General features: G+C 41.1%; 1 protein-coding gene across 7 annotated transcripts in view; it reads right to left on the bottom strand.

The window, feature by feature from the left end:
* The window catches only part of LOC102735251 (ecto-NOX disulfide-thiol exchanger 1), a 423,233-nt gene that overhangs the window by 84,444 nt on the left and 316,230 nt on the right, over window positions 1-22,559 (bottom strand). For all 7 annotated transcript variants that reach the window (XM_081814955.1, XM_081814954.1, XM_081814952.1 and 4 more), the window contains one exon: window positions 395-538. In XM_081814955.1, the coding sequence (XP_081671081.1) occupies window positions 395-538 (144 nt within the window). The remainder of the gene's footprint in view (window positions 1-394; window positions 539-22,559) is intronic.

The following is a 22,559-nucleotide window of genomic DNA, read 5'->3' as shown; positions in this document are numbered from 1 at the left end:
TCAAGTAGCCAAACTGGTCCTGACTGAATTCATTAGTGTTACCTTGTAACATATTCTTTCCCTTCTAAGCTTTCTGGATCATTACATTAAGGAAATGCAGGTGTCCACCTAAAATGACTCCTCCAAAATATTTTTTCCAAGTTCAGACTTTCATCAAAACAAAATAAGCCAATAAATAATATTAAAAACAAAGAGCACAGAGCTTAAAAAAAAACTCAGCAAAATATGTGAAATTTGACTTTATGCTTCTTGATGTACACTAGTTGCACAGCCTGGTTTCTGTTAAGGATCCCAGGTTCCCAGGTCAATGCACCTGTTCATGGCCGGGCAAGCTTTTCCACTAAGAACTCAAAACACCTTGCTGTGTCCTGTGCTGGCCGCCCCTGACATTTACCTGCAGCCATCATCTGAGGAAGCTGCTGGGGACACCGGGTGATGCTTTCAACGCCACCTGCATCTACTACTGAATTAGGAGCATCCTGGGCGGCAGGAGCGCTCTGATGGCTGAGTGCAGGGTCCCCACGGAGGTCATCGGATTCTGCAAAAGGGGAAAGCAGTGTGGTGAGCGATCGTGACAGTGACCTGAGGGAGGCTTCGAGGACAGAACTGTTGTCTAGGCAAAAACAGACAAGCGACAAGGGACAAGTTCCGGTCACAGAGTCATGGGCATGGGGCCCAGAGCAAGAGCTGCTTCCCGTGCCCCAGCAGCCGGCTCCTGCCTGGGTTCCCAGCTCTGGGTGCTGGGCGGGTCAGCTGTCGGCTCACCTAGAGCCCGGCTGCCTGAATAAGCAGCCCCATGCGCGAGCGAGTGAGCAAGCGAGCGGCCAGTGCCTTGCCTCCTCCTGAAGACACATCACAGACGGGGCTTATCAGCCCCTGAACAGCCTCTTCCACGTACTACACATCAATGGAGAGGGCAGACTCAGGGCTCAAGATGATTTTTTTTAAAGTTAAAAAATTAATTGATGTTGTTATTTCGGAAGACGGTCGTCTGTGAAATGTATTCAGAGAGGGGAAAAAAAAAAGTAGGGAAGAAGAGAAAGGCAAGAAGCTCTTCACTGTGAGGCTGGTAAAGGAGTGCACCCAGATTACAATAGTCAGGAAAGGCAAAAGCAAAGAATGGCAGGTGGCTCATAAAAGAAGATCGAGAGGATGTTGGGGCAGCAAAGGAAATGCAGTTGTTTCTTTTAGTTCTATGGAGATAAAGTGAACAGGCCACAGTTTGTTTGGTCTGAATTTTCTCTAGTCTCACAGTGCGCACCATGCGCGCACACACACATGCATGTATTTTTATTAAACTTTACAGAGCACTTTTCTAATAAAAACAAATAACAGTAAAACATTAAATAAAGCTGTAAAGGAAAGGGTCCCTTTATTGCACACTATTTATAAAATGCTACGCCTTCTCTCCATCCTTAAAAATGCAAAACCATGGAATTCATACCTACATATTTTTTTCATAATACGTATTTTAAGTGCACTTTCACCAGTTCAAAACTGAAAAACAAAACACACCACTTAGATGTGTGATCTGAGGAGTTTGAATTTTAAATAGATTTGATATAACAATTGAATTTAATTATTTCTTTTTATTTAGGTATAAATTTAGAAATTTTTCTAATCCATGTTTCTGTCAATGGATATTGTAGAATTCGAGGTTATGGCCCATTTCTGCATGTTTAGTGCAAAGTTTGGCCCTTTTATGGTATGCTCTTTTATTTGATTCTTAGGTACCCGAATCAGTAATCCCTTTGAACACTATACTGTCAAAGAAAACTCATTGCCTGTTGAGTATAAGTTTAGTTCAAATGGAAGCTCAGATTTCAATATTTCAAGGAGAGGTGAATAAAATGAGCAAATTGTTTCCATGGTCTCCACAAACCCCTAGTGTGAGACCAGAGGGGCACGCCAGATAGTGGGGAAATTTTTCCAATTGTTTGTCAGCGAGGTGAAACATCATCATGCAGTAGAAAACAATTCAACTCTGGGAGCAAACTGCACTGAGGACAAATGTTTTATACCTTGCAATTAAACTCTACTACCCAAACGAATTGAGAACTTGCTTATCTATGGTGAATCAATTATCTTGGGCAATGGATGCCATCGGACGACAAGTCTCACCATAGAAAATCAACTCAGTAACATAAAGACATGGCTAACCTAAATGTGTGCCCTTTGGCTACCCACACACCAGCTATATTTCTATGATGAAACTTGAAAGCACTTTCCCCTCTCCACCTCCAGCCAGTTCAGATCACCACAGCAGAGTCTGGCTACACTGTTCATTCTTTGTCTCGAATGGCCATGTAGTAGAGTCATTTCAGATCATTGCAAGGTCACTATTTGTCTTTCTTTATCTCCCCAAATGAAGTTTAGTTGGCTGCCTTCCTTCCAGCTTGGGTTCTCCCCAAATGGGCATTAATCACAACTTTCTGTCCAATGAGTCTACGGTTCTGGAATATTACAGCAGAGAACATCCTTTTACTTTGTAGACTTTACAACTTGTACCTGACCAGCCATATTTCACCTTGCCTTTTTGCAACAGTATTTTAGGAATGGTGTCAGCTTTCCATGGCTCCATAACTGTCTGTTCCGATGGTAGTTTTTTTCTTTAGTGATTATGGTGTTACAAAGGGCCATCAAATGTCCCGGGGGCCCATAGCGCCTACCCACACTTTCATGCCCACCCTAAATGGAGGCTGTTTCATTGAGAGCATCACTGAAACAAAAACAAACAAAACCCCATTGCTTTGTTGGCAAGATGTGGTTTGTAAACCTGAATGTATCCCCTACTGAGACTCTGTGACATTTCTTACATGTCTTTAATCTACCAACCCAATGGTTTCAATGTCATAAAACTTCATGTCGCTACCGTGTACCCAGAATGGTAAGTCTAAAGTAAGTTCTACAACATCTTAGGCATATGCAAGTCTCAAGGATGCCATGCAATTCTTTTAAAAATGTAAATTTCCTTGATGCTCAGATGAAAGATGATATTTTTAATTAATTACTGCCTAGTAATTTATGAATAGTGGCAAGAGTGATTTTCATACTCTACTAACATCTATCGTTCCTATTGAATACCTGCCTCTTTAGAGGACTCAAAACCATAATGCCTAATTTATCATTCAAATCAATTTCTCTGCCTTAGTGTTCTTATTTCTAAACTATAGAAAAGATTAATATTGTTAATGGTGTTTATTTACACACAGAGATGTGGGGAGCTAAAAAATTATAGCTAATAAAGTACTTTGAATATAGTAAGTGCTAATTATTATTATTTTATTTGGAAGTGTAGTGTTTCTATTAAGGTACCTTGGGCTCTTACTGTTCTACTGGATAATTATGCAATTAATTCTAAAACAGTAAGTAACACTTGATATTTCTAAAAGTAAGCATTGCCCTAGTTTTCTATGCCACACCTAAATGGTAGCAGAATGTTTCTTCATTTTCTACAAATCCTTTATAAAATAATATAATGTGATTTAAAAGGTGTATGATTTTTTTTCCTCTAGGTCTTTTTCTGTCTATGCAACTATGAAAGCTTTCAAGAGACTGATGACCAATTATGAAATTGGCAGTTTGAATTTATAGCTTTTAGTGTGATAAGATCATCACAAAACAATCAGATGTACAAAATGCCAAAGATAACAATGCAGCTTTATCCAGGGTTCAACTGAAATCTAACCCGTTCTTTGTTAAGGTACATTCAAGTACAAAACCTCATACTCAATTTAATAACTGTTCAACAAGGATCTATTTATGTTCAGGATTTCACTAGGCTATATCAATGGGGTAAATAATTTTTGAAACTCACCAAGCCTATGCAAATACTATTTTTCCCCCTTCCCCCCTCAAAAACAAACAAACAAATAGCAGGGGCTTATTAGCTCACTGTAAATAACACAACTCTTGCTAACCCTGTCCAACTTTTATAGGTCCCAAGGATACATACATGCTATGAATAATAAAACCCATCTGTAACTGTCTACAAAGCATAGATTGTTATAAAATGGGGTGGAGATGAGTTAAGTTTTGAAAATTCTCTTTCTTTTTAATTTAAAAGAATGATTTTGTTTGATGTTAAGTCCTCAGGTTCATGCCTACTTCAATAGAAAAATATAGTAAGAAAATCATATTTATTAATGTGTTTTTTGTTTTTTAAAGATTTTATTTATTTATTTGAGAGAGAGAGAATGAGAGAGAGCACATGAGAGTGGGGAGGGTCAGAGGGAGAAGCAGACTCCCTGCCGAGCAGGGAGCCCGATGCGGGACTCGATCCCGGGACTCCAGGATCATGACCTGAGCCGAAGGCAGTCGCTTAACCAACTGAGCCACCCAGGCGCCCTATTAATGTGTTGTTAAGAGTTGATTCCAAAGGAAACTTATTTCATATGACATCTGAATCTTATTTTATAGGAATTATTCATTAGCATTATCACGGCTTATACTTATAGCAAAAAGAGAAATGCATTCCTATCCAAAGTTCTACTTTTCTTTTCCAGCATGAAGAAAATATTTCACTTTGATGTTCATGTAATCAGTAGGATACTCTTGGGGTTATAGAAATGTTCCCTAGCTTAAAAAAATACAGAATATTGTTAAAGAGATGTTACTTATGTATTAACTCCATGATTTTTAAGCCAACTGTCTATGAATAATAAGGGAGACATTTCTGCTTCCTATAATGGTAAACAAAGTAATTCAGACCAATTCTCCCACTGAGAAACAACTAGAAAAGCTTAATGTCCTTCATCTGTTTAATAAAATTCTATTATTTCTTCAAATAATCCCAAAGGACACACTCTAATTACTATAGAGGGTTACTAGGCTTCTAAGGAGAATGGGTCCTGCCACGTACTAGGTCTTAATGTTTTACTGATCTTGGAAATGAGTGGCATCTGCAAGTTTTGAGGCAGAGTGGAATTGCTTTGCAAAATGTGGTCAAAGAGGACCCCAAGGCTAAGCGCTCTGAGGGGAAAGAAAGAAGGGATCTTGGGGACCACCCATGAGAAAAAGGCACTTTGGAGAAGAGAAATGACTGAAGCAGATTTCCAGGTGGCTCATTGGGAAGTATACAACGTATACAAGCATTTTCTTGTGCCCTCTATAGAAATGCCTGTAAAGTCTACATGATTCCTTAATTCTTAGCAGTAATTTTGGGGGTGCTGGGTGTGCTTTAGGGGAGCAGCTGAAAATAAAGATTACCTAAGGTACCACATGATAAGGCATGATAACATTTTCAAATCTGTTAAATATACAGGATGTTGGTTATGAATGATCAGTATCTCCTGATTAGTAGGAATGAAAAGATTAAGGTTTTGAAGAAGAGATTTAGATTTAACTGGATTTTATGAAGAATTAGATTTTATGGGGGAATTTCTGATGAGAGAATTGTAAAGTCAGAATATTCTATCAAAGAAAGATACAAAGATCCTTCTCAGTGATGGACAGAAAAGTCACCTCTTGGAGATGGTTATAGGCAGAGGGTGGAACTGGGCAAAGAGCATTTCAGGCATAGCTAAACCTTACAGCACGTTCTGGCAAAGCCATGAAATCAAAAGGTCTTCTCTAATATCTAAACTGTTACTCATATATTTATAAAATCACTGAACTCTCTTCAAAAGTGTCACAGTGCCCCTGAGGAGAGATGCCATTCCTGTTGTTCGTAGTTTTTCGTTTGTTCTCTAAACGAGAAGACAAAGGAGGCATGGACTCCCTCCGCTGTGCTCCCATAGCTCCTGGACCTTTATACCAGCATTTGTGACTTCGTATTCGAATCAGTTGTTTATGTCCATGTCCCTAATAAACAACAAGCTTACAATGATTAAGGAGACTAGTCATCTTTGCTTACCTTGCAGCAGCAAACATAGTACCCAAACTGTGGCAGATGTGCATGTGTTTACCCTCTCTCTCTCTATATATAGCTATATTTATAGATATCCATTAATGAGGGGGATGAGTTGACCCATTATATGTAATTATATATGTCATGTGTAATATAGTTATATATATTATATATATTAGTTATATATAATATGTAATTTATATGTAAGATATAAATTATTATATGTAAACTTATAATGTTTATAAATTTATAAAATATATTTAAAGCAATATATATATGTGTATGTGTGTGTGTGTGTATATATATATATGTGTGTGTGTGTATATATACACATATATATGTTTTTCAAGTGAATTCAGTCATGGAAGGAAGAAAATTAAAAAGGAAAATAAAATGAGGAAGAAGGAAATAATAAAGAAGCAAAGGGATAAACTTCAGTTCTAGGATCCAATTCCAAAGGCTGGAGGTTTAAAAGCTAAGGAACACAAAAGGGGACACTGCTTTTGGAAAGTAGAACACAGATGAATTTAAAGTGTCAAAGGAAGACAATTTTAAAAAATGTTAGATCCTTCCAGATAAGCTTTGGTGCACTTAACAAGTCATTCTCCAAGATCTAAGATCCCACACCTCCCCGGCAACCAATGTAGGGTCATAATCAGGTTACAGTGATGCTCCTCCTCAGTGAGGCTTCTTGCGGTTATTCTTTGAATGAGCTGAAATCTATAAATAACAGCATCTCCAGACCCAGTAAGCAGGACATTAGTGTAATAAGGGCATAGAAGTACATATATGCTAAAGAAGTGAAATCATTGGAAGAAAGGAAAAATTTCCTTTTGGCATGCACCACAGAGGACAAAAAGCAGGTCTGGCCATTTCTCAAACACAAATGTTGTTAGGGATTTGTGATTACATCCTCCATTTTTCCACTCTGTCTAGCAGCCAGTTTTAAACTACAAATCATTGTCCTTCCATCTTAGGGAGGACATGGTTACTGAATGGATGATAAAGTTTTACCCATGACATGTCTGTTTTCAAAGAATTCAGTGTGGAGAGAGACAGAGAGACAGAGGGAGACAGATGGAGACAAAGAGAGAGAGAGAATATGAATGAGACTAGAACCAGAAGGGCTTCTTCTAAACTCATGAAATCAAACAAAATTACCAAATTTGCCAGAGACAGCTCAACCAGCACAAGCATGAGAATAGATAAAGCCGATTATCTTCTGACCAAGAAAAATACAATTTGGCATTATATTTATAAGTGTAGAGGAATGACAAAGGTAAAATTATTTTGTTTTCAGGAAACCTATGCTTTTAAAAAAATATTACATTTTATATTTCTAAATTGAACAAAATAATAAAAGAGAAAGCTTGAGACCTTAGGGAAAAAGTATTTCTCTTTCCATTTAAAAATGGGAAAGAAAATATGATGAGATGCTACTGTGACAATATGTAATTTCAAAGTCTTTGTATAGGCAAGTTTTAAAACACAGGAGCTTCCACACTTAGATTATTTCAGATTTTCTGAGAAGGGCAATATTACACCTGAAGGCTGTTTATGAAACATGCAATGGGTCAACTCATACCTCTCGTTAATGGATGTCCAACAACCACATACACAATATGTTGTCATACGTTGTCTCCTACCTTCCAAAATACACCTAGCACAGGGAACATTATCACTGCTGGTGAGTGAATTATTAAAGGAAGGAATGTCATCCATAAACATAAGCCTGGGTCCATTAAAACCAGAAGAGTCTCACTTTAAGCAAAGCTTTTTCTAAGTCCCTGAGGATTCAGGACAAACACACCCAGGTTCATAGAACATCAAGGTCCAAGCCCGAGATTTCATTAATTCCAACTTCTCCCAGATGTGGAAGTCCCCAAAATGTTTCTGGCAGGAAACTGTTTCAAGACAGCCTTGCCAGTTCACACGTTCTCCCTTCAGCTGAGTGCTTATCTGGAAAATAAAGAGCTCAGAGCTCTGCTCTTCAACCCTGCTTCTGCAGCCACGTGTGGCCCCAGGGAAGAGACTCTTCTATCCCCTGAATAGGGATGTTGAGGCATAAGCACCCACCAAGTAAGTCACAGACAAGTTTATGAATGTAAGTAAGGACAGATCAGAGAATTGGTGCTTCCCCTCACCAGACAAGCTGGTCTCCTGTTTGCACACTCTCTGTTCTCCTCACATTTCCATTCAAACGGTTGAGACTGAGCAAACACAATGCTGTAACTACACAGAAACTTCCCTGGAGATGGCAGAGTGATGGGCGGCCGAGAAAGAGCAACAGAGAGACCAGAGGAAGGAGTCCTTCTGAGAGAGAGGTAACACCTCCGAAATAGACTTTAGGTGGATTTCAGGCTTCAAAGAAACAGCCCTCAGGGTGTGAGGTCTATAAACCACGGATTCAGCCACCAATCAAAGAGCAATTCTTTATGCGTGTGTAGTGCATACGCATGTACATGGCATATCGGTCACACGCTGGTCTTTTCGGCCCCACTTATGCACAGAAAGCAAGTTCTGTAAACATTATTATCTTCTTATATAAGAGAAGGCTGACAATATCCTTCTATAATTTGTGCTGTTTTGAACTCAGTTTTTTCATTATGTATTCATTTTACACCTTGCCCCAACCATGAAAAACATATTAAGCTACAAAGTGGAACATTTTAATTATAGCGGGTGACTAACTGACCCTCACACGGCTGCAAACTCTGGTAAATGAATTATCTGTTTTCCAAAAAAGCCCTGATTAGAGCTCTCTAATCTATGGAAATCTACTTGCAATAAAATCCAGATCAGACCCTGACCAGCCTGAGCCAGTTGCTCATCCTCATTAACATTTCTCCTCGTTGGGTCACAAACAAGGCGTTAGTTATTCTTTAAACTAATGTGCTCTTAATGATGCCTTTGCAACACGATGGATGAAGTATTAGCTCTGCAGTCATGACCGCCCCGGGATTTACGGACTTAGAAGGACACCTCACCTCCACTGGGGTACCCTGGGCCAGAGATCTTGTTTTCTATTCCCCTAAATGACCACACACAGCCCTTGTTTATGGTCTGAAACCAGTGAGCAGGCTGGTGGCGGCTTTGGGTTCCTAGGGAGAGTCCTTTTCACTTCGTGGGGAGTCATAAATGCTGTGGTTACCTCATGGGGGTGGGTTAGTTGGAGGAGGGCTCACTCCTGGGGCAAACGAATGTACTGGAAAGTTCTAGGCCGGCAGGCAGCATTCTGAGGAAGTGGGTCAAACCCTGGGTGCCACTGACTGTGTTCACCAAGCTTCAAATGGAGATGCTCAGACAAGAGGAAGGCCTTCAGGGCCTCAAAATATTCAGGTTCTTGAGACTGGAGGCTGGAGGGTATACAGCAAGGTGGCTCTAACCTCTAGGGACATTTGTGATTCAGAAGCTAATAGAAAGACTGTCTTGGTTCTTTCGTGGTGAAGGCTTTATGTTCTAACTGCTTTTGGAGGTCAGGATCATATTCAGAGGTAAGGACTTGGCTGCACATAGTGAGCTCAGCGAGGCCTTTATAACACAGAAAACCTCCATGGAAGCTCCTGCCCCCGAAAGTGGGGGTGGGATAAAGGCAATGGAAGGTTCCAGCGCTGAGAACAAGGCTGAAGGTCACTGGAAAATGCTGCTACCACAGCTGTAACTCGATCTCTGCTCTCTATCTTGGTTACAGATTTCCATACAAGGGTGTAAATGTGCTATCCTCCACCCTACTGTCTCCCATTAATATTCGTTCTCCCTGTTAGTAGGAGGAGATACGTGCCTCTTAAGAATGTCATACAGAAATCCTTCCGTACAAGGGAATGGCATTTGGAGCACTAAGCTCTTCAAATAGAATCTCTTTTTCTACTCCAATCTTCCACATCAACAATGCATCTGCCCTGGGAAAGTAGCCTAGTTTTCTAGCTGTGGCTGTGTTATCAATTATGTACTAAAGGCCCAGAGTCTACCATAATGTTGGAAAGCTGAAAACGTTTTGTGTCAACATACAGTGAAACATGCATCATCAAAACCAAATACTTATTTAATGAAACATCAGGAAATTTTGTGTTATGACAACTTCTCTAATTATCACATTTAATAGTCATATAGACATCATTATAGTTGAAAATCATTTGTAAGTGGGGCTTTCTCACATTGCAAAAAACTCCCGAGTCTGCACCATTATGGAAAAATCAGAGCTGGTTTTAAATGAGAGGAGTCATTTGTAGGCAAATAATTTCAAAAGCAGAATTACAGAAATCCTGTCCAAAAGTCCTATAGACATAATGATATCGAATGTCAGATGTGAGTGCGTTTTGTGTGCTCAGTGCCATGTGGGGTGGGACCTCCAAAAGCAAATTAAAGCTGTCGCCACTGGAGCCTGCAAAAGTTTTAAATGGCTACTCGGAGGTGCTGTCTCCTTCCTGCCTATGATGTGTGCGATAAATAAGGCTCTATTTTCCCCTTAAATTTGCCAACCTTAGTTCAGGATCAAAGGCCATCTCCAGTTATTTCTTCACAGACAACTTATGTATTATCGGGGGGAAGGTGGAGGAGGGGAGCAAAGACTGACCTGAAGAAACAGATACAAGAGGAAAACATCCGGCCTGTGGTACTGAATGTAATTTCAGGTTAGCTTTAAAGTAATCACATTCATTTATGGTTTTATTATTTACAAAAAAAAGAAATCATGCTGAATGTGCTTTGTGGGAATTACAGAACGTTGCTATTGCTACGGTGGTTTATTATTATCACAGCAAGATGGCTTAAATCCAACCTCGACAAGTATTTTAAATGAATCCCCAAGAGCACTCTCACACTTTTCTTTTCTTTTCAGTCTTAATGAAAAAGATATTCTGCTCTTCAAGTCCTCTGATGTTCTTATTCTTATGCAATTCTAAATGTTATGGTTTGTTACGAGATAACGGTTATTGTAAAATAAGGACAAAGCAAATGCCCATGTGGCGGCTCAACAGTGTAGTGTACGTGGGGGTGTTCAACAGGGGCAGCGGTTGCCAACTCCAGACAGTCACCAGGCTTGACCATGAATGCAATAAAAAAAATGAAGTTATTGGGCGCCTGGGTGGCTCAGTCGTTAAGCGTCTGCCTTCGGCTAAGGTCATGATTCCAGGGTCCTGGGATCGAGCCCTGCATCGGGCTCCCTGCTCTGCGGGAAGCCTGCTTCTCCCTCTCCTGCTCCCCCTGCTTGTGTTCCTGTTCTCGCTGTCTCTCTCTGTCATATAAATAAATAAAACCTTTTTAAAAAAAAAAATGACGTTATGACTTGCATAATCAAGGAGACGTGTGTTCACGTACTTCTCCGAAGGATCAACCTGACACAGTCGCTACGGCACAAAGCATTTCATTAATAACCGACCAACAAGGCTGACATCACTGGGAGACACATAATCAACATGAAACTAAATGCAGCATCCTTTCCAGGCTTCTCACAGTACAATCTCTGAATACTAAACTCGTACTAACAGGAGACACCATCTTCATCCAAATACACGCCCCGAACCCTTGCTGCCATTCTAACCTGCAGACACCACGGTCCCTTTTTCTCTGGTAGCAACATTTGCGGCGGTGGAATGCAGTGACACGGTTCTTTCCAATCTGAGAATGAACATCAATATAGGTTTGGTAGATGGAAATGAATATTCTTAAAAGGACATTTTTATTTTCAAGGTATTATTATTAACACGAATATGTTCAATGAGTTCAGGAAGTGGAAGTCTGTAAGGTAAAGGGAGAATGTCATTCCCTCCGCCCTTCCCCCAGAGGCACCCCCTGGGAAATGGCTTCTTATGTAACAGCCCCACATCTTTGCTCTTACGAAAAATCAACAACCACCTATAAATAGATGTTATTAGCAATTTTTTGCAAAAGATGAAAAGAAAGACTCAGAAAGTTAAGACTTTGGCTCATTTACCCAAGGTCACAAAGCTAATGAACAGCAGAACCCCAAGGCTCAGTTTGTTTCAGCCTGGGCCTCTGTTACAGATTTGGGGAACTGAGGTTTTCTCCAACAAAGAGCCAGACTAAGAAGCCCTTCTTGGTCTGACTGGCTCTAAAGACACAGAAGTCTAAGGTAAAGGGTTATTCCACTCCCTGGGGGACACATTCACTCAGGAGATCTTTATTAAATACTTATTGTATGCCGGCAATGTGTTTGAGATCGGGAACGTAATGGCGAGCAAGACACACACCCAGTTGTGAAAGAGTTTGCAAAATAAAAAAGCATTAGCAGACTTGAGCTTGCTGTAGTGTGGCAAACTAGATACTCCTAGTGGTGAGGGAGCAGAAGGCAAGCCGAGGACAAAGCAAAACTGACACCCTGCAAACCATCCCCCTCCCCCAGCCAACACTCCTGGGTGGGATCTGTGTATGTTCATCCAGGAAGCTCCCAACTGTCTTAATATTAATGCCTTGCTAGAGGGAAAACAACCTGAACTTGACAATGGCAAGGCCTCCAGTATCCTTTGAGTCTTTAACATAATGAAAATCCTTTAGAAACCTCCCTTTTCCTTACCTCCCCCACCTCCCAAGCATATAATGAGCCACCCCTCATAACCCCGGTGTAGCAGCTCTTTCTGCCCATCTGTCCTGTCCCTGTGCTTTAATAAAACCACCTTTTTTGCACCAAAGATGTCTCAAGAATTCTTTCTTGGCCGTTGGCTCTGGACCACAACCCACCAAACTTCACCCACGTTCCAAAACCACATCACTAGGAGCTTGCCTATCATAAGAAAACAACAACTAGATTCCGGATAGAATTATTCATTAGTGTATTGCTAGGCTTGCAGTAAGGAAGGACACTCACTGAGATTCCTCCCTTCACCCCCTCCCCACACTCCCAAAAGAGACAGGTAGGCTGAAACCAGGAACTGCTATGAGCAGCGAGTATATAGGAAGCCAGAGTGGCTGGGAGGGAAAATGCCAGCCAGCACTGTTTCAGGAGGCAGGCTGCCAAGGCAAGGTACAGCCGTGGCCCGAGGAGCCCCAGGTAATCAGGGCCCAGAAGCTTTGTTGTCTTCGCACGGCCCTTCCCCCCGTTCCCAGTCAAGGTGACCCTTGAACTTCAATTATAAAACTAGGCAAGGGAAATAATTTGAGCAAATCAGAAATCACTGCTGGAAAACATCTCAAGACCAATGCTTCATTGAGAAGCACATTTTTCTTAAAGTCAGAGTATTAACTGTGCATTTAGAGAAAAGGAAATGCATGAGACATTTACCTACAGTTGACGTGTAGCCTTATATATTTTAGGTTTTATCAGAAAGTCTCACAGATGTCTTGGCCCAAACTGGGCTTAGCTTTGTCCAAATGCATATATTGAGGGTAAGTCTGGGATTGGAGCTGAGAACGTGGTGTAAGCATCATCACCACCAAAGATGCCCATAACTGTTACCCCCATGTGAGTAAGTCCTATGTATAATGTCCAATTCATCAGCTCCCCCACCATGCTTTAACCACCTAATGAAATACCATACTGAGAGAGAAGGATGGAAAGATGGAAAGGCTGCTCAGGGCCATATGAATGGGAAGACTGGGAGGTAAAGTCGGGTTACTCCTCCTTCCCTTACCCGCTTTGTGCTAACTCTCCCTCTCATCCTCCTTCTCCTACGTCTACCTGAGGTGGCGTCTCTAACACAGTCTACCTCGTTACTCCGGCAGCTGGCTACGAGGCAGGCCGGGGGTCCAATTCTCCTTTCTGCCTGCTAGCATGAACAAGAGCTACAGAAAAGCAGGAGCTGAGTAAACCAGAAATCCCAACGTCTAATCCCTGGCCCAAGGGATCACTGACATATTGGAGGTGCTGGAGGCACGAGGATCTATGTTACTGCGGGACATGCACCTGAATCAGAGTCCCGCCATGTGCTTATCAGGATTATCATCATTGTGGCAGTTACTTTTCAAACCAGCAAAGGTAAACTGGCACCCTGAGCGCGGAGCTGGGGACCTCCTTCTCCTACAAAACCTTGCAGGGCAGTTTGGCAGCACAATGTGCATATGGTAGATAGGACAGCTCCTGCCACAAGTTTCCTGGGGGCCAGTTTGTGGAGCTGCTCTACTTTGTGCCTTCAATCCTCATCTCCCAAGTTATTTCAGGGGCTAACACGTAATGTCTTTTGGAGGAACTGAAAGAAATGAGACATTATTGGCAACGCAGTCCGGTATTTTGATAGTTAAAATCCAGATGCCTTTACATAGGTTAGCCCATCTTCACACCAACTATTCCTTCCCTGAAAAGGACGGATTCTGGTCTCGCTGGTTTTTCTACCAGTATTTGGGTTTAAATGCACTGCTGGTTCACATGACACGAGAATCATAAATTAGGTGGCCTGAGTCTACGTGGTAGGCGTTTGGCAGCCGCATGACTGTAAACTCCTGTGCTCCCGCAGATCAAACACTGGGAATCACTTGGAGTGCCATCTTGATGTCCTAATCCAGCAAAGGGAATTCAGAACAATGGCTGACAAAGGCAGGAACCTTTCAGTTATGTTATCTGTTGTTAGACCACATGGTTGGGAACCAAGGAGATGAGCAGGGCATTTTAAGAAGGGCAGAAAATTAAAGAGAAAACGTGAGTTAATACTGAGAATGTGATGCAGGATAAAATAAAATTTATAGTTGTATTCCTCCAATCAGAGTTGCAGGGAACCCAAATTGTTTCTGAATTTGCAAACTCCTTGCTGAGTTAAATTGCCAAAATAAGTTTATATGAGGAGAAAAGGTAACTTCTAAAATATATGAAATGTAACACAATGATTGTAAATATAAATGAAATCCAGAGAAGTACATTTTCTCTGTGCCATGTGGTCAGTTTTGTTATATGCAGTTACATATTCTTATTTTATACTCTCCGCTTGTTTTCTTGTATTTGCATATTCTTTTTTAAAAAAATTATTTAAATTCAATTTAGTTAACATATACTGTATCATTAGTTTCAAGGGTAGAATTTAGTGATTCATCATTTGCATATAACACCTAATGCTCATTACATCAAGTGCCCTCCTTAATTCCCATCACTCAGTTACCCCATCCCCCCACCCACCTCTCCTCCAGCAACCCTCAGTTTGTTTCCTGTAGTTAAGAGTCTCTTATGGTTTGCCTCCCTTTCTGTTTTCATCTTATTTTATTTTTCCTTCCCTTCCCCTATGTTCATGTTCTGTTTCTTAAATTCCACATGAGTGAGATCATAATGGTATTTGTCTTTCTCTGACTGATTTATTTTGCTTAGCATAATATCTTCTAGTTCCATCCACATCAAGTTTTCATTCTTTTTGATGGCTGAGTGATATTCCATTATATATACATACACACATATATATTCACACACACACATACACACATACATATACACACACACCACATCTTCTTTATCCATTCATCAGTCAATGAACATCTGGACTCTTTCTATATTTTGGCTGTTGTGGACACTGCTGCTATAAACATCAGGGTGCATGTGCCCCTTTGAATCACTGTATTTGTATCCTTTGGATAAATACCTAGTAGTGCAATTGCTAGGTCATAGGGTAGCTCTATTTTTAACTTTTTGAGGAATCTCCATACTGTTTTCCAGAGTGGCTGCACCAGTTTTGCATATTCTTTTTATTTATTTATTTTTTTAGAGAGGGAGGGAGGGAGAGGAGAGAGAGTGGGGGAGGGGCAGAGGGAGAGAGAGGATCTTAAGCAGGCTCCACACCTAGAGCGGAGCTCGATCTCACAACCCTGAGCTGAAATCAAGACACTTGACCAATTGAGACACTCAAGTGCCGCATGTATTTGAATATTCTTGACCCAAATCAGTGAAAACTTCTAAACAACAGGGGCTCACCATGGAGGCTAACCAAAGCCATGCTCGTCTCGTCCACTGCTGCCAACAGCATGCACCGAACTAACAAGCCAAGTGTGACTTAGGTCTCGCTGATGGGGGTGGACAGGCATTAACCAAGGGCAAGCTGCCGACTCCTCGGTGTCCTCCCCTTATCAGAAACAACTGACCAGCTCTGAGTTAATGGCACATGTAAAGTTTGCCGAGAGGGAGAAGTTAGTGGCTGTAACAAGATACTGAGGCTAGCAGAAGGCTGCTTGCCCTGTCCCTTCACCTGCCTATACTGACACTAAATTAGGAAACTGTAGCATATTTGGTCAGAAGGCCTTTCTATTTATATTCATAATTTCTTTCTTTCTTTTTTTTTTTTCCTTTTCCCTCAGAGATATGGGTGTTTTAAAATTCCGATCAGAATTGGCAGTAGGAAAAGAGCTGGGGAAATAATGGTACTCCGGTACTTCTGTGGTGTATTCAGAAACCCTATGAATTTTTAACGAAGGAACAATGTCCACAATTAGATTTGAAATGAGGTTTTCTTTGTAGGCACGCTTATGGTAAGTGGAGTATGAGTGGATTTTACTTTATATTCAGTAAACGATACCAAGTGCAAAAAACATCACGATTTAATAGAAAATAAAAGCAAATTGTTGATTGTTCACAGATCTTTTTTCTTCTCCTAGATTTACAGAAGTGTAGCAGTTTTTAAAATTGTATTTTACTTTATTTAAACGCCAATGTATGCCAAGAAACTCAATGGTACAGAAAGTCATTTTCAAAAAGTTATGACCTTAAAGCTCTCCTTTTGTTATTATATGGAGAAGTTTTTATTTGTGTAATATATTTTATTTTTAAGATTTTATTTATTTGTCAGAGAGAGAGAGAGCACAAGCAGGGGGAGTAGTAGGGCAGAGGGAGAAGCAGACTCCCCGCTGAGCAGGGAGCCCGATGCGGGACTCGATCCCAGGACCCTGGGATCATGACCTGAGCCAAAGGCAGACGCTTAACCAACTGAGCCACCCAGGCATTCCCATGTGATGTATTTTAAACCATAATAAAGAATTCCTAATGTATAACTTTGGGGAGAAAGATATTAAGCTTCCCCATTTGAAAACTAATTCATCTCAAATGAATTTAAAAAAAATATTAAGAGTGAAGAAGGTAAGAAAATCGACTGGGGTAATGGCTACTTAATTTGCATTCTGAGGCTAAAGCTGAACTCTTGTCTTCATATTTCAAGTTTCTAGCATCACAGAATCATACACAAACAGCTTCCAGCACTCTTGGATGGCTTTCAAGGTCCTTTGGAATACGCCTTCTGGTCACCTCTGCAACCTCAGTTCCTACGGCGTCCCCTCTCCCAGAGCCCCCAGGACACAGGCCTCGCTACTCTTCCTTGAGCCTGCCCAGAAGGATCCTCTCTTGGTGACTGTGCACTTGTAGTCCCCCACATCCCTGTCCCACCACCTGCCCTCTCCCCTCAGTCCCCTCTCTGCTGAAATGTCCATCCTCTGCAGACAGGCCCTCCCTCACCTACCCAAAACCAGTTCTTCTGTCCTTCTACCAGCCTTGTTTTTCTCCATAGGATTTCCCAGTATCTGAGGCTATATTACATAATTATGTCCTTGATAAGTTGGTCTCCCATAAGCACAGGCTGACTTAAAAAAAAATTATGTTTTTCCTGCTAAATCTCCCATCAGCCCAAACAGTGAGTGGTACACGGTAGACATGCATCCTCCTTTCCCCCCAACACAAATTCACTGGATAAATGTTATGAATGTGTTTGTGTACACACACACACACACACACACACACACACACACACACACGGTATTAATCGGGTCTTTTATTTTCTGTATTTCCTGATGCTTTGCCATCTGTAGACTTGCTGGCCCTGAGGGCTAGCCCATCCTAGAGACCACAAACAACGCACCTGAGAGCACACTCTTCAAATGCAAACCTACCAATCCAGAGCTCCTCTCTCAGTCATCTCTGTCCTGGGGGCTCACACTCCAAACCACCATCCCCCCGCCCTCATAGCCCCAGGTCCAGGGCCTGCTCAAATTATTCCATCTAGTCAATCCTAAACCTGCTGACTCTGCTTCTCTCCTTCCCTTCCCTCAGAAACCACAATAAAGCCTCTTGCCCGCATTTTCCCCTCGCCCCCGCTCATCCCTGACTGACTGGGTGCCTCGCAGTGTGGCCCGGTGGCATGTACCGCCGGCCCTCTTAGGAACTGTGAGTAACAAAGTATCTTTTCAATGTACTCTTCTCTTGATCTCTTGGCTGTGCCAAACCTAAATAATAACAAAACCTACATTTTAAAATGTACACATACAAATTTGCTGAATGACTCAAACAAATGAAGTTCACTGTCTCATCAAGGAAAATGACATGACCATGACCAGGAAGCACAGTTTTCCTGGACTCACGCGAAATAAAGTGTCTGTGATGTTTTAAAGATTTATATGTAATTTAGCCCTCATCTTGGCTCTGACGTTAATTTATAAATTGTTTTTGTGGTCATTATTGTTCAATTCTACTTTGACCCTCAAGCTTTTTTTTTTTTTTTAAGATCTAAACACCACTAATTCAATGAAGCAGCCCTGCCTTGTTCTTTTTTAAAAAGATTTTATTTATTTATTTGAGAGAGAGAGCGAGAGCATGGGAGGGGGGGGAAGGAAGGGGCAGAGGCAGAGGGAGAAGCAGGCTTCCCGCTGAGCAGGGAGCCCAATGTGGGACTTGATCCCAGGACCCTGGGATCATGACCTGAGCCGAAGGCAGACGCTTAACCAACTGAGCCACCCAGGCGCCCCTGCCTTGTTCTTTTTGTCAGACACAAATAATTAATGCTAGACACCAAATACCAATAAACTGTCACTAAAAGCACACACAAGTTTACTCTCTTTAAATTTAAGGAAATAGTAAGTCCTGCCCATAACTTTCTAAATTATAGTAAGCTTTAAAAGTAGTGAGGACACATTTCCAGGACTTGAAGCACTCAGTGAGTTTTTCAAAGAACATCAGAACACAGTTGTTCTCTTCTCATTCCAAAAAAATACAGTTCACGCTGTTCCATGGCCCACTGGTCAGATGCCTCGATGTGTTCTGCTGTCACGCCCTCAGGCAGGGGTAAGCCTGGGCCTGACAGGCAGGGCAGCCCCAGAAACTGATCCTGGGAAAGTGACCTTTGATTCACCCTCACAGTAAGCTCAGAGGAATGTGCTGGGTGGTACCTGTTACTTGTACCTGGTTAAGAAGGAAAGCCTGAGTCTGCAGCACAGGAGGGATGGGCCAAAAAGCTATAAAGTTGGCCACAGGAATGGCAAAAGGAGCTTCTAGAATGAACTGAAGAGAGCCTAAGACCTGTCAGTTGCTGCCTTTGGCAGACAAGCCTTCAGTGGGATTTGATAGCTGGGGAAGCTTGCTCTCTAAGGGGGAAACTGCCACAGAACCTTCCATTCTATGCAGCTGTCTTCACGTGGTCAAACTCATGCCTCCTCTACTTACATCGCTCTACATAGCCACGGCTGACACCCACATCCTCCCTAATAGAAATACCTTACCCTGCTTAAGGTATTAGTAATAAGAAGAGAATGGTTTTCAGCGAACTTCAAAAAGGTCTTAAAACTGTGTTCACGTGCTCTGAAAACATGCTTTCCAAATCTATGCAAGGATTAAGGATTTACATCAGAGGAGACAGGAGTGCTCTCTCTCGGGCATCAGCTTTCCTTTCTCACCGGTGGTGTGCACGGTGGCCCACACACTGTCCTCAGAGCCCCTGTCCTCCCTTCTCTTCTCTATGCCCCTGTCCTTCCAGGCAAACATGGAGGCCCGCCTCCTCCGTGAAACCTGACGAGATCAACGCTTTATGGCTGCTTGCTCCCTCCAGCTTAAAGGTGGTACGTCTGGGGATTTAATGTGAGTCGGGAAACCATTATTTTAACTTTTAACAGTTATGTTTACTTTTAGCCATGTGAAATTGATGTTTCTGTGGATTAAAAAAAAATGTTCAAATATTGTTAGTCTCACATAGTTCAACCTCACATGTGTCAGGAAAAAAACGTACTAGCAGAAAATTGTATGATTTTGCTGATATTGCTTAGGAAGAGACTAAAATAGATACTTTATTGAGTTGTGTATAAGTAAGTAAAAAATGTTCTGATGGTACAGACATGGCAAAACGTGTTAAGCTGGTATCTGCAATCAAACGGCAAACAACTGCATTCTGACAACCAGTGTTCCACATGCCCCTTTGGCCATTTCACATGCCCTGTTTTTTTGTGGTAATCTTCTCTGTGTGTCTATGCATTTGTGTTTTCTCTCCAACTAGTTTCCCAGGCCCTCAAAGGCAGGGAGTAATCTGAATGATCAACCTCTCGGCATAGTACCTTGTACACAGCAGACAGACCTCTCCTATGAATTCTCTGGTCACTTACAATGGTCTCACCAGGAAAACACCATTTGTTCTCCTTTTTTTTTTAAGTAGACACTATGCCCAACTTGGAGCTTGAACTCATGAGTCTGAGATCAAGAGTAGCATGCTCCACTGACTGAGTCAGCCAAGCGCCCTATTTTCCTTCTTGTTATTCTAAAGCTGGAAACTGACTAGCCATGCTGTTCTGGCCACGAAGTCTTAGACTTTCAGCAACTTAAAACTGAGGACTTTTATCGACATGGCATGTTAGAAACTGCCAAGAAGTGTTGAGAGGCAATGTGGTCTACTGGACAGAACATGGGCTGACCATCTGGACTCGCTCCATTTAGCAGCAGAGTATGCATAGTTTTCTCTGCTTCCCCATCCCAACAGACAATGCCACAAATAGGTTGGTGGAGAGACTATTCCTAACTAAGCCAGTTCCTCCTATGACATGCCCTTGACACCTCTCTTCTCTGCTCAGCTACTGACCATAGTAGCCACCATTAAGTTCAGTTAAATACTGTCCTTTAAAAAATGATGCCCGAGTCTTTTGAACTGTGTGGGGTAATTATGGCTCACATGTTTCAAAACATCACTCATACAACCTCTATACTTCACTTCTCTTTTAAAAACCCACACAGAATATTACATACAGTTGGTATTCTGAAAGGTCTTGTAACATGCTTCTTTCAGATACAGTGACTAAGAAAAAAATTATGCCTACTAACCAGTCTTACTGCCATTCATAGAATACTATGTCTTTATAATACCTAGGAGGTCAGTCACAAAGATGTTACAACCAATAATACTTTAAAAAAAATTATTGTAGAAATGTGTGGTGAGGAGAAAAGAAAGATTAATTTCATCTGGGGTGTCAGGGAAGTACCCACAGAGAAGAAAACGGTGGGCTGAGTCTTGAGATAAAAAATACCTCAATAGGAAGAGAGAAGGGGAAAGTGGCAGCTCAAGAAAGGAAGGATAAACCCTAATGTGTGAAATCCAGAGTGGTGGAGGCCACTGAAAGGACAGGGTTGGGTCTCTCTTCACTACTTTATATTTAAGCAGAGTTATTCAGATTATATTGGTCTCTATATCTCCGGAATGACAATGGTAGTTTGTATTCCCTAAAATGTTGCTTTGAGGAAGATGTCAAGGAATTTAAATTCAGGCTTCCTAAGTATAATGTTTTCTTACATAAAGATGCTAGTTTATCAACGAGAAAACTAAAGTAAGCTTTTTTTTATAAAAAGACAGACTGAAGAGATTAGGAAGGTCTTGAGAATATAAACATACATTTACTCACCAACTCATGAAATACTAAAACTAGGGTTTTACTGCTCAAAGAGTAAAAGGAAGCATTTTAGTAGAAAGAAATTAAAGCACATTTTTACAGCATAGAATGTAATCTTAGATTTCATTAACCAAGAGACCAAAATATACACAAAATATGTATTTTAAGAGAGTTTTAAATAAAGTCATGGAGAGTAGGTTTATAATGACTTAGTTAAAACAGGTTAGGAATGGCAGGAGCCCGTTCACAACCTTCGAGGACAGGAAAAAACCATATAATAGCCTTAATATTGACCAGTTGTGCAAAAAAAAAAAAAAAGTCAATAACAACATGAAGATGACTGGATTCTTAGAAGAAAGTTACTGTACCAGCCTGCTGTTCATAATAGTGAGGACAGAGAACATTAATTCTAATCGGATCCACCGCCATTGACTTGTGAAAAACATTTGGAAATTTCAGCGGAAATGTAAGTATGCTATGAACACAGAGACATCAACTCTAATAGAAAAGAGATTCTGAAAAATAAAATTTTGATCATATAACTCTATAGTCATAATCTTAGTGAAAGAAAAGGGGACGGATGCTACAGAAATCGCTGTCTTTACAAGAACTGCTCTGGTGAATTCTGGTTCTACAAAAACGAGAAGCAAATGGTAACAATGACACAGAAGTAAAGACTACCACAAATGCGGGAAGAATTCTAAGATGAATGCTAGAGAGGCCTAACCCCAGAAGGACTGGAATTGAATATTTTGAAAAAATACCAAAGGTAGTACATAGAATATATTTAAACATATCTGAAGAGGAGGCACAAGGACAAATAGAAATACTTTGGGGCAAGGCCATTAACAATGTACAACAAACATGAAAGAATTGTTCGATTCCCATTTTGTGGGTCTCCCTCTGCAAGCAAACAATCCAGCGTGGACATGGAATTTCAGTCTAGGTGGTAGTAGGAGTGGAGAGAGGGAAGACAGCAGAGCTATCTTCAGATAATCCCAGAACAAGAAACAGATGTGATGCTCAATCTGGGAACCAATGTGATAGGATACTAGGTTAAATACTACCCACTTTTCTTTCCTGCAAATCTGAGTTTGTAGCAAGTTTATTAAGATTAGGTCATTTGACCTTGAGAACTTAAGGCAACATTGAAACTGCTCACAAC

Source organism: Leptonychotes weddellii, chromosome 3, assembly GCF_054177405.1.
Source record: "Leptonychotes weddellii isolate Sample4059 chromosome 3, ASM5417740v2, whole genome shotgun sequence".
Classification (NCBI taxonomy): Eukaryota; Metazoa; Chordata; class Mammalia; order Carnivora; family Phocidae; genus Leptonychotes; species Leptonychotes weddellii.
Note: the sequence above shows the minus strand (reverse complement) of the source record. Positions and strands in the feature narration are given on the sequence as shown.